General features: G+C 43.2%; 1 protein-coding gene across 2 annotated transcripts; it reads left to right on the top strand.

Annotated features, from left to right (window-relative positions):
* The first annotated feature begins 2,855 nt into the window (after window positions 1-2,855).
* Window positions 2,856-12,425, top strand: LOC121277466 (sialidase-4-like). Of its 2 annotated transcripts, XM_041186991.1 has the most exons (4): window positions 2,856-3,138; window positions 8,950-9,198; window positions 10,660-10,900; window positions 11,046-11,614. In XM_041186991.1, the coding sequence occupies exons 2-4, from the start codon at window positions 8,995-8,997 to the stop codon at window positions 11,249-11,251; spliced, it is 651 nt and encodes a 216-aa protein (XP_041042925.1). In that variant the 5' UTR covers window positions 2,856-3,138; window positions 8,950-8,994; the 3' UTR covers window positions 11,252-11,614. The 2 variants fall into 2 exon arrangements, with proteins under 2 accessions (XP_041042925.1, XP_041042924.1); XM_041186990.1 differs by having other exon boundaries at window positions 10,660-12,425.
* The last annotated feature ends 385 nt before the right edge of the window (window positions 12,426-12,810 follow it).

The following is a 12,810-nucleotide window of genomic DNA, read 5'->3' as shown; positions in this document are numbered from 1 at the left end:
CCATATTGAATGGCGGAGTAGGCTGAACAATGGTCTTCTCTTGCTCCTATTTCTTATGTTCTTACAAACTAAAGAGTTGATGTGAGAAAAAAGGGTTCAAGTTAATGAATGACTGGCACCAGGTTGAGCTGTTCTGCTGGAACTCCGGTCCTAGCTGAAGGATAAACAGGGCTGGACAAAAGGTGTTAAACCAATAAAGGGGTTGGGGAAGCAAAAAGGAGGGCTCAGACAGAAACAGAAAAATATCCTGAAGACTTTAAAAGATGGATAAGAATGAAGTCCAGGTCATAAGTAGTGTTAAAGGTAATATAGATACTTAAATACCTACAAGCACTTAGCACAAGAAATAAAACAAATGAATCAGAGGCACAAATTCAGCTCAAACAGTGGCCATCACTGAGACCTGGCTACAATCTGGGCAAGACTGGGAAATAAATACTCCAGGTTATAAGGCCTTTAGAAAGGACAGGGAAATTGGGATAGGAGAAAGGTTAGAAATATTGACAACCGAGTAAGGAGAAAGGTTACCAATGTTGAGGGGACTTGCAATGTTGGTTGCTGAGAGGATGTTTCCTCTTGTCAGGGAGTCCAGAACTATGATTTAAAAATTAGGGGTCTCTCATTTAAGACTTGAGATGAGGAGCAAGTTTTTCTCTCAGAGAGTTATTAGTTTTTGGAATTCCCTTCCTCAGAGAACAGTAGAGATTGGGTCGTTGAATAAATTCAAAGCTGAGTTAGACAGATTTTTGATCAACGAGGGAGTCAAGGATTATGGAGGGCAGGGAGGTAGGTGGAGTGAGGCCACAATCAAATCAGCTGTGATCTTATCGAATGGCAGAGCAGGTTCGAGGGTTCAAATAGCCTACTCCTACTCCTAATTCTTGTGTTATGGGATACTAATACAGGAATAGAAATGAGGGATATTAGTAAAGGTGAGCAGACAGTAGAAATTCTATGCATAGTAACAACCGCCACAACCACAGTACCCAATACTATGCTATCTTGGATTGGTGGGTGCAAGTGGGCCACAAATGTTAAAGCTACCGAAGCCCCCCCCACCCCAAACCATGGACTCCTAACCCAGCTCTGTTTTCAATCGCTACTCAATGCTGATTTTGTCTTTGCATCAATCACTAACTCTGATCATGCATGTGAAGAAGTACCTCCTCCTATGTCCTAAATCTATTACACTGAATTTTTTAAATCTGTGGTCCCTTATCATAGACCCTCAACGGTAGGAAACTGTCCATTTCTACATTTCTATTTACTTAACCCATCCCTTTATAATTTTAAACACCTCAGTCAAATCACTCTGGACACTAAAGCAAAAAGCAAAATACTGCGGATGTTGGAAATCTAGAACAAAAACAAAAATACCTGGAAAAACTCAGCAGGTCTGACAGCATCTGCAGAGGGCTACAGTTGATGATTCGAGACCATATGACCCTTCATCAGAACTAAAACATATAGAAATGAGATGAAATATAAGCTGGTAGAAGAGGGTGGGACAGGAGAGCTCGATAGGGGGCCAGTGATAGGTGGAGGCCAAGAAGAGACTGCCAAAGATGTCATGAAGCAAAACACTGGATGCTAGAAATCTGAAATAAAACAGAAAATGCTGCAAATACCCAGCAGGTCAGGTATCATCTGTGGAGAAAGGAACAATGTTAACATTTTAAGTTGATGATCTAACACTAGAACTAGAAGAAGTTAGAGTTATAACAAGTTTTAAGTAAATGTAGGGAAAGGAGATGGAGAAAACTAAATGTCAGAACCTGTGGCAGGCAGGGGAGATTAAATGACAAAAGGGATGATGATGGAAATCAAAAGTGAGTAATAATGGATCAAGTGGAAGTGGAAATAGGCGACCTTAATGATGGCACGAATATGAGGTCAGAACCCCACTTCAGAATCAAGAAAGATGCACAATGTTAATTGCCCAACAAAGAAAGGAGCAATGCCTAAGCAGGCAACAGCCTAGCTCTCCATGTTATGATACACGAACACTTCCTGCATTCGGCCACTCTGGAGTGACCTCACAAGAGTCACTACTGGTAGACGAGTGGCTGTTGACCAAGTGGCAACTATTCCTCCAACAACATCTGCTGCAGCCTGACACCATAGCTGCCAACTGAGCAGCTTAGGGTCATGTCAACTTCGATAGAGGAGAATCCTCGATTCAGGGAAAAGGATGACATATCAAAAGTGCTGGTATGGAAGGTGGCCTCATCAGAACAGATACAACAGAGACAAAAGGACTGGGAAAATGGAATGGAGCCCTTACAGGAAGCAGGGTGTGAGAAAGTGGCCATATAATGGGTATTTATCGATAATCTCACTCCAGAAATGGAGCCAGAGCAGTCAAGGAAGGGAAAAGGAGAGTAAGAGATGGGCCATGTGAAGGGAAGAATGATTAAAATTATAAGCAAAGTTGATGAAAAAGTGCAGTTTAAGGTTAGATCAGGAAAGGGCACAGATACAGTCATCAATGATGGAAAAAGAGGAAACTTGAGTGGGACTAGGACAAAGTGTGTTCCACATATTTCATGAAACTGTAGGCATAGATACAACCCTAGATACTGCCCTCTTTCCAAAATTTACCCACAGAAATCATTGTCCCTTTAAGAGTCGATGTCATCGCGCTTTAACGTCATAGCGCGCGAGTGAGGGCAGCAGATTTTAAAAACAGTCCGGTAACTGTGGAGAGCGTTGGGGCGAGGGGGCAACAAACCGAAACAAAAACAGAATTACCTGCAAAAACTCAGGTCTGGCAGCATCGGCGGAGAAGAAAAGAGTTGACGTTTCGAGTTGACTCTTTTCTTCTCCGCCGATGCTGCCAGACCTGCTGAGTTTTTCCAGGTAATTCTGTTTTTGTTTTGGATTTCCAGCATCCGCAGTTTTTTTGTTTTTATCTCTGTGGGCAACAAACCGAGTCGGAGCTGCGACAAAGTCGAACACGTGGCAGCCGCGGAACCTCGCCCTGCAATCTGATTGGCGGCAATGTCAACTGCGCGTATGAATGATTGACAGCCTTTTGGACCAATCAAGTGGAAATATTCAAATAACAAGCTAGCGTCCGGAGATCTCCAGGGCCGCAGTGTTTTCGTGGTGTTGTGGAGTTAACCGATCACCTCGGAGGTAGGTTGAAAGCCGCGTAGAAACATTATCGGAATTTAATCAACTGAGTGCGAGAAAAATTGTATCATTGGCATTTAGGGGGTCTTGTGGTGCAACCTGATAGCAGGTGGTAAGAGTGGGAGAGTTTCCTAGTCAGTCATTTTGCCACGGTAACAACAAACTGCTGAAGCTGGCAGCATCATCACCTTCATCTACATGCAGAAGGAGGAAAGGGAGGAAATTAGGAATTAGTGACCCATTTCACTGTTGAATGTGGACTGTAAGATTTTGACCAAGGCCATGGCCAATTGGGTCAAATCTGCTCTAGAGTTGGTGATCCACCCTGACCATAGAAACATAGAAAATAGGAGCAGGATTAGGCCATTCGGCCCTTCAAGTCTGCTCCACCATTCATCATGATCATGGCTGATCATCCAACTCAATAGCCTGCTCCCGCTTTCTCCCCATATCCTTTGATCCCTTTCGACCCAAAAGCTATATCTAACTCCTTGAAAACATAGAATATTTTGGCCCCAACTACTTTTTGTGGTAGCGAATTCCACAGGCTCACCATTCTCTGGGTGAAGAAATTTCTCCTCATCTCAGTCCAAAATAAACTACCCCATATCCTCAGACTGTGACCCCTGGTTCTGGACTCCCCCACCATCAGGAACATCTTTCCTGCATCTACCCTGTCTAGTTCTGTTAGAATTTTATAGGTTTCTATGAGATTCTCCCCTCATTCTTCTGAACTGCAGCGGATATAATCCTAACGGACTCAATCTCTCATATGTCAGTCCCGCCATCCCAGGAATCAGTCTGGTAAACCTTTGCTGCACTCCCTCTATAGCAAGAACATCCTTCCTCAGATAAGGCAACCAAAACTGCACACAATATTCCAGATGTGGTCTCACCAAGGCCCTGTATAATTGCAGCAAGATATCCCTGCTCCTGTACTTGAATCCTTTCGCTATGAAGGCCACCATACCATTTACCTTCTTTACCACCTGCTGCACCTGCATGCTTACCTTCAGCGACTGGTGTAAGAGGACACCAGGTCTCGTTACACATTCCCCTCTCTCAATTTATAGCCATTCAGATAATCTGCCTTCCTGTTTTTGCTACCAAAGTGGATAACCTCACATTTATCCACATTGTACTGCATTTGCCCACTCACTCAGCTTGTCCAAATCACGCTGAAGCATCTCTGCATCCTCCTCACAGCTTACCCACCCAGCTTTGTGTCATCTGCAAATTTGGAGATATTACATTTAGTTCCCTCATCTAAATCATTAATATATATATTGTGAATAGCTGGGTCCTAGCTATTACCCCACTAATCACTGCCTGCGATTTGGAAAAAGACCCGTTTATTCCTACTCTTTGTTTCCTGTCTGCCAACCAGTTTTCTATCCATCTCAATACACTACCCGCAATCCAATGCGCTTTAATTTTACACGCTAATCTCTTATGTGGGACCTTGTCAAAAGCCTTCTGAAAGTCCAAATAAGCTGCATCCACTGGCTCCCCCTCATCAACTCTATTACTTACATCCTCGATAAAGCCCAGTAGATTTGTCAAGCATGATTTTCCTTTTGTAAATCCATGCTGGCTCTGTCCGATTCTGCCACTGTTTTCCAAGTGCTCAGCTCTTAAATCTATTATAATGGACTCTAGAATTTTCCCCACTACGGACGTCAGGCTGACTGGTCTATAATTCCCTGTTTTCTCTCTACTTCCCTTTTTAAATAATGGGGTTACATTAGCTACCCTCTAATCTGCAACTCCACTGCCTTTTTCTTTTTGTCTGTCCTTCCTAAATACTGAATACCCCTGGATGTTCAGTTCCCATCCCTGGTCACCCTGCAGCCATGTCTCCATAATCCCGACTATATCATACCAGTTTACATCTATTTGCATGATTAGTTCATCTACTTTATTGCGAATGCTCCTCACGTTAAGGCACAAAGCCTTAAGGCTTGTCTTTTTAACATTAATTGTCCTGTTCCCACTATTTTTCATTGAGGCCCTGTTTGATTCTTGCCCTTGATTTCTCTGTCTATCACTTTTCTTATTCCCCTTTCTGTCTTTTGTTCTTGTCCTTGATTCCCCCTCCTCTGACTCCTTGCATAAGCTCCCATCCCCCTGCCATTTTAGTTTAAACCCTCCCCAACCACTCTAGCAAATATTCCCCCAGGACATCAGTTCTGGTCCTGCCCAGGTGTAACCTGTCCAGTTTGTACTGGTCCCACCTTCCCCCAGAACCAGTCCCAATGTCCCAGCAATCTGAAACCCTCCCCCTCACACTATCTCTTCAGCTACGTATTCATCTGATATATCCTGCTATTTCTACCCTGACTAGCACATGGCACTGGTAGACCTGTGCTGTACCAGGCAGGAAGATCTCTGACAGCCTTGCACTTCTCAGGGATACGATTGCCTATGTACAGGACAGGGGTGTGGACACCTGCCTCATCAGCCTGGATCAGGAGAAGGCCTTTGACAGAATATTGCACACCTACATGGTAGATGTGCTCTCCAAAATGGGGTTTGGGGAGGGAATCCGCAACTGGATCCAACTGCTTTACACTGACATCCGTAGTGCAGTTTCAATCAATGGGTGTGAATCAGAAAGCTTTCCAATTAAATCTGGAGTCAGGCAGGCCCTCTCTCCCCTGTCCTGTTTGTGTGTTGCATAGAACCTTTTGCTGAGTCCATCAGGAAGGACCTGGGTATGAGGAGTGACGATCCTAGGCAGTGGAGGCACTCAGGTCAAAGCCTCTCTGTACATGGACGATGTCGCTGTCTTCTGCTCGGATCTGCTGTTGGTGCGCAGATTGATCAACATCTGCGACCAGCTTGAACTGGCCTCGGGAGCCAAGGTAAATCGTGGCAAGAGTGAGGCCATGTTCTTTGGGAACTGGGCTGACCGATCCTTTGTCCCCTTCACCGTCAGGTCAGACAGCCTGAAGGTGCTGGGGATATGGTTCGGAGGGACCTGGGCGTCCATTAGAAACTGGAAGGAGCGAGTGTCTATGGTGGAAAGAAAACTGGGAATGTGGGAGAGACGCTCCCTCTCCATTGCAGGTAAGAATCATCAGATGTGAGGCACTCTTGGTGTTGCTGCAGGTCTGGCCCATTCCTCACTCCTGCGCAATGGCGAGCACCCGATCCATCTTTCACTTTATCTGGAGGTCAAAAATGGATCGTGTTCGCAGGGACGCGATGTACAAGCCTGTAGATAAAAGGGGAAAAAATGTGCCCAACATCGCCCTCATCCTGATGGCCACCTTTGTGTGCAGCTGCATCAAGCTGTGCGTTGACCCTCGGTACACAAACACCAAGTGCTGAGGTTCTACCTGTCCCCGGTGCTGCGAAGGATGGGTCTGGCCACACTGCTGCAAAACGCTGCAAGTAGTTGGACCGTTCCGTAACACCTGTCCCTTGTGAAAAAATTTATGCAGAGAAACACTTTTGACCACAAGTCCATCAGGCGGTGGTTGGCATGTAACATCCTAGAGGCCCTGTGGGAAAAGGAGATGGTGGATTCTGTCAGATGGTTCCCTGAGCAGACTGTCAGTCATTTGGCAGAATGCCTCATCGCCAGAACTTTCCAACAAGCACCAAGATGTAGCTTGGCTGGTGGTGAGAAAGGCCCTCCCCGTCAGATCCTTCATACACGCCAGGAGTCTCACCCCCTCTGCACGTTGCCCTAAAGGTGGCTGTGGTGGGGATGAGACCCGTTGTTCACCTCTTTGTGGGTTGTGCCTTTGCAAAGAAGGTCTGGAGAGAGATGCAGTGGTTTCTGTCGAGGTTCATCCTGAGCAGCGCTGTGACACAGGACTCTGCTGTACAGGCTGTTCCCAGGGGGGGGACACCGAGACAAACATCAACTGCAGCTGGAGGATCATCAGCTCGGTGGAAGATGATCTTTGGTCTCCCTGAAATTTACTGGTCTTCCAGTGCAAAGAGTTGTCCCCAACCGACTGTTGCAGACTGGCACATTCCAAGGTTCAGGACTACGTGCTGAGGGACGCACTAAAGCTTGGGGCAGCTCCCGCAAGCCCAAAGGGGAAAGGTCGCTGTCTAAGACCTTTCTGCCGTAGTGCAACGAGGGGCTGGGAATTGCATTGACCCCTTGGGCTGTACGACTCACAAAGAATGTATGTAGTGAAAACTAAATGTATTATAATCGTATTGAAGCACCTCAGAGTGCAACATGATGTATGTCGATAAACTCCCAATACCATTGCACTGTCTGACTGTCTGTAATGACCATATTGAAATGACTGTAATATTCATTGATTGTATTGAAGCACCTCATGATCCATGTGTAAAAGTTGAATATGATTGCACTTTTTGTGATGGCCATTTAGAAATGTTTTGTAATGTTCTTTCAGATATTTTATGAATAAAGTATATTTTTCCAAAAAAAAACAACAAACCGCTGCTGTACTTTGCCAAACATAATCATGGGCCAGTGCAATAGAAGTCTGTGGTCGCCAATTCCCTCTTAGGGCGTGGTACTTGAAGGAGGATGGATAACGACAAGAGACTAGACCTCCAGGGTCTCTGCCAGTCTGTACAAGTATCTCAGACCAGAGCTCTGTTCTCACTGCCATCATTCCCATCTACAAATTCATACAACCCCCACTCCCAGACATGCCCATAACATCACCCCTCACCACAGACCCTCATTCACACATCATCACGATAGTCCCTTCATCTCCACCCCTCACCACAGACCCTCATCTCCCCATCTCGATGCACCATCCTGACTTCGAATTATATCGCCACTTGTTCACTACCGCTGGGTCAGAAGCCTGGAACTCCCTTCCTAAAGGCATTTTAGGCGCTCCTATGCTAAACGGACTGTAGCGGTTCAAGAAGGCAGTTCACTGCCATCTTCTCAAGGGCAATTAGGGATAGGCAACAAATACTGACCTTGCCAGTAACGCTTATTTCCCATGAAAGAATAAAAAAACCCTCCCAGTTACAACACCCTCATCATGACCACTTTCATCCAAAAAGCCGTTTCATGCATTTATTATCTACAGTGCCCCCTCACAAACCCCATTGCCCACCCCCCTCAACACATGGCGTTCCGTCATAGTACCCCATTAAATTAATCATAACACCCCTAACCACAACCACAGAGCCCTGTCATAAAATCCCTTCTCATTTATGGAGTGCCAACTCCAATCCATAGTGACCGTAGATCGCAAATTGCTGAGCTCCCCCCAACCCCATCCCGACCACAGAATTTCCGACTTCCTCATTCTATTCTTCATTCCCAGTTCAGCTGCCCCTCCCCTGCGCACTCATACCTGCTCCCCATAAGTGCTTATACACCACAGCCTCCATCAAATGTAATAGAGACCAGCCTGAGCTCTCCCACTGTGCTCCCAGACATTCCCTCATAACTCTGTACTCATTGTGCTGTTTCTAAATCCAGGTCTCCTCTCCCCACCTTTTGCCCATTGTACTCCTCAATCACAGTTACTCCTAAACAGTTTCAAATCTGTAAAATTTGATAACTGATAAGTGGAACTTTACTGAACTGACACCAGCAGTGAGATGCATATTCAGTGAGAGCAATCAAGACATTGAGGAGAATCACTTATTAACTTGTGAGCAGTGGAATGAGAGGGTGTTAGTTCTCTAGCAACTTTGATTTTCCTAATTTCGTCTTAGTCATGATTGACTGTATGATGCAACTGGTCACGGCAGTACCCAGAATAGATGTTGCATCATTGTGTGACTTTTACTCGGTGTGCACAGTTTACTAGCAAGTTTCAAAATGTTATTCTGAGTATCTTTCTTCTTTTGCAGAGAAGTTGCTTTTCTCATATCTACAGTGTCCAATTTCTCTGGCAAATGGCTTCCTCGACTTCTTTCAACACAACTGTCCTATTCAAACAGGAGAAAAGTTTTGGGTATCGAATTCCTGCACTGCTCCACATTCCGGACACAGGCACGCTTTTAGCATTTGCTGAGAAGAGATTAGGCTCCCGGGACGAAGATGCTGATGCACTCATGCTCCGAAGGGGCACGTATAAAAAGGCTTTAAAGAATTTTGAGGTAAACTGGAAGAAACATATACAGGGGGCACAACCTTAACTTTTAAAATTTGTGGTTAGCACTTTTTTGATTGAACCTGATTAAAATAGTCTAACATATGCTATCCTGGATTTTTCTTCAGATGGATTGCAGCCACTCAAGAAAACAGCTCACCACCACCTTATCTAGGCCATTTAAGGATGGGCAATAAATGCTGGCCTTGCCAGTGGTGCTCACATTCTGCAAATGAATAAAATAGAATGATTGGGATAGAATCCTAGTTTTAATTGGGATTTGTATTTAGGTTTTAACTAGAGGGTTTGGGGATGTGGGGAGGACGAGAGTTCCTTTCTACATTGTAAGCTGGGTCAAAACATGAAATAAACCTATTAGCACGGAGTGAAAATGCCATTTGTACACAATCCTGTTCTACATGGGATGTGATTTTATGAATGAATTATGTAATGTTTCTGCTGTTTTTTGCTGCATAAATAAATATGCTGAGAACATCCCTTTTAATATTTATGCTATTTTAATAAATATAAAGGATAACTCTAAGTAAAGAAAGAAAATGCATATTGGAAAGTGTGATGTTTGAGCGTATACATGATGGTGTGATGGGCCTCACCTATTCTTGCACTAAACATATGACCATGATAGTGGATCTTAATATTGCAGAAACCAACTTGAGCTCAGGGACATCTCGACCCTTGGCATGTATCATCAATTTAATGAAATAGAAATGGGGGAAAAAGTGGTAAAATAGTAAGAGAAAGTTGGGACATACTTAACAAAGTGGTCAATATATCTTGGAAGGTAATTAAGGAGACCTGGTAGTGATGGACCATGTTCAGATTTCTGGACTAGCAATTAGTAAAACGCACAGAATGCTGATATATGTTGGCAGAATAGAGTATGAGAGCGTCTGGAAGCACTTTGAGCCATTTTCAGTTCTTTTCATTGAGGCACTAAGGAAATACCAAATCCCTGAAAATAGTGCAAAAAGGGTTGAGCCTGATTTATTGTGTCTTAGGACAGAATTGTGAGGATAAATTAGAAAGAAACAATACCTCAGCTTTAAAAGGAGGCAGATGAGAAGGGGCCATGCAAAGTTACATAACTGTAGAAGAGAAAGCCAATATTGAGCACAATTTCAGGTTAAACAGGGCAGCAGGATAAGGGGCATGGCTATAAAATGGTAAAAGGCAAATTCAGACCTGAAGTCAGAGACCACCTCTTTAAGTTGAAGGGTGATTAATGCTAGCAGTGGATTCTGGGAAGCGAGGGTGATGACGAAAACTTTATTCTTCAAGGAACAATTTTATCCTGTAATGGGGAACCACAAGTTTCTTTGGAAGAATGGCATCATCCATCTACTTCATGTATCGAAAGTGGGAAGATCATAATTTGTTTTCAGAACTGATGGGAAGTTAATGTAGTGATCCAGTTCCTGTTGATTAACTCTTGGTTTCATTTTCTCAGTGGGAAGATGTGACAGCAATTGAGTCTGCACGACTAAAGAAGCATCGATCCATGAATCCTTGTCCTGTCTATGACAAAGATACAGGCACTGTCTTCCTCTTCTTCATTGCTGTCTTTGGAAATACACCTGAGCAGCATCAAATAAGAACTGGGAAAAATGTCACACGACTTTGCTTTGTCACCAGCAAGAACAAAGGACAGAATTGGAGCAATCCTACTAATCTGACAGATTGTACTATAGGTCAGTATGTTGACAAGTGGGCAACATTTGCTGTGGGGCCAGGCCATGGTATTCAGCTCAGGTCTGGACGCCTTATCATTCCTGCCCATGCTTACGAGAAACAATCAGATGGCCAAGTCATGTCTCGTGTTTTCACATTCTTTAGTGACAATCATGGAGACAGCTGGAATTTCGGGGACTTTGTTTCCAGAGAGGAGTGTGGGGAATGTCAGATGGTGTCAATGGATCAAGGCAATGGATCTGGTATTCTGTACTGCAATGCTCGGAGCATTAAGCATGGTGAAAAACAGTATCGGGTGCAAGCTTTCAGCACAGATGGTGGATGTACCTTTACAGAAGGGCATCTGGTGAAAAAGCTAGTTGAACCCCCAAATGGTTGCCATGGCAGTATCATCCACTTTCCAGCATCAAAAATTTCACATGTCAATATTTATCCTGCCATTAAAGAATATCATTGTCAGCAGGAGAAAGATACTTCAAAATTAACAGAAAATTTTGAGATTATATTATTCTCACATACTACAAACTTCAAATCACGCAGGGATTTAGGAATTTATCTTAGTACATGTCCAGGTAGTTCTCATACCTGGACAGAGCCGTGGGTCATTTATCCTGGTCCGAGCGCCTACTCGGAACTAGCTTTTGTTAAATTTCCTGGGGAAGAAATTCCTCTTGTTACTTGCTTGTTTGAATGTGGCTCCAAATTTGAATGTGAACAAATCTCATTCAGTGTATTCCAAATTGATGAGGTTATTAAGAACATTCTAAAGAATGCAACAGGTTAAATCAACCAGAAAACAATGTGTGATTTCTTAATGCTGTAAAGGAAATGCACATGCAGATGAAATCATGGTTTTTCCACTTCAAAGCTTGTATATTGATCAGCTTACTTTGCATGCTAACCACAACAATGCAACTTGCTTACAGTCGTTAACTTTGAAATGAAAATATTTGTCTTATTGAGCTTGTTTGCAGATAGACTGTGTAGCAACAATATTATCAAACATCAGTCAATTGCTGCACACTTTTCAAACCTGGCAAGTCATTTTACAATGTTTACTGTTACAATTTAACTTTCTCCCAACACTTGTAAGTTGTGCTCACAGCAGAGGCAGCTTCCAAATGCAGTCTTAAGTCTTTATATGGGATTGTGGCATGGACTAACATTACCCCTTACCTATGGCACTTGATGAGTAATATTGCCAGAGATCACCTGGCGCTGCTTACTCCAAAAGGAGGCAAATATTACAGTCAGACCACTATTTTCATGCTAAAAGTAAATAGATTTAGTTACAGGTAGATTTAATATACAGAAGCAACAAGTTATTGATAATACAAATACCTAGAAAATAATAGAATGAGTCCAGAAGAGATGACAAGACCCTTAGCAGAACATTTTTATACCGTTCATTTGCATGAACAGTTGTAGCCCTTTAGGCTGATGTGGTTGAATGTAGATGATGGAAACTATCTGACTATTGCACAAGATTCCAGCGGCCTAATAAAATGAACTAAAACTAAAAAAGTTAAAGAAATTAAATATGATGTTATTTATTTGATGAATTCAGTATGTGCCTGGACTTGCAATACTGTTAACCATGACACATTAGATCATTTTGATATTTTCTGAATCACTTCCACCAACCCATTATTGTCTGTATAATATATAGTAAGTCATGGCAATACTATTCCAAGTGCTGATGTTAGTTGCTTCTCAATGAATTTAGCTTGAGCTAATGGCCAGTAGCACTGTTCTCATTTTACGAGTTCAGCCTGTCTAAATTACAAGATATTCAAGGAAATGAAGCTACTCTGAAAAAAAGATGACGGACAATTAAAATAAAATATATAAAAGACTTTAGGGATTGAGGTATTTGAGCAGCACAGAGATATATAAAAATAGCTTAAAA

Source organism: Carcharodon carcharias, chromosome 4, assembly GCF_017639515.1.
Source record: "Carcharodon carcharias isolate sCarCar2 chromosome 4, sCarCar2.pri, whole genome shotgun sequence".
NCBI lineage: Eukaryota > Metazoa > Chordata > Chondrichthyes > Lamniformes > Lamnidae > Carcharodon > Carcharodon carcharias.
This window is presented reverse-complemented; position numbering and strand designations above follow the sequence as displayed.

Coding starts and splice junctions, on each gene's coding strand:
- LOC121277466 (XM_041186990.1), top strand. CDS start 8,995: ATGGCTTCCTCGACTTCTTTCAACACAACTGTCCTATTCAAACAGGAG. Junction 9,199..10,659: donor AGGCTTTAAAGAATTTTGAG/GTAAACTGGAAG, acceptor TCATTTTCTCAG/TGGGAAGATGTGACAGCAAT.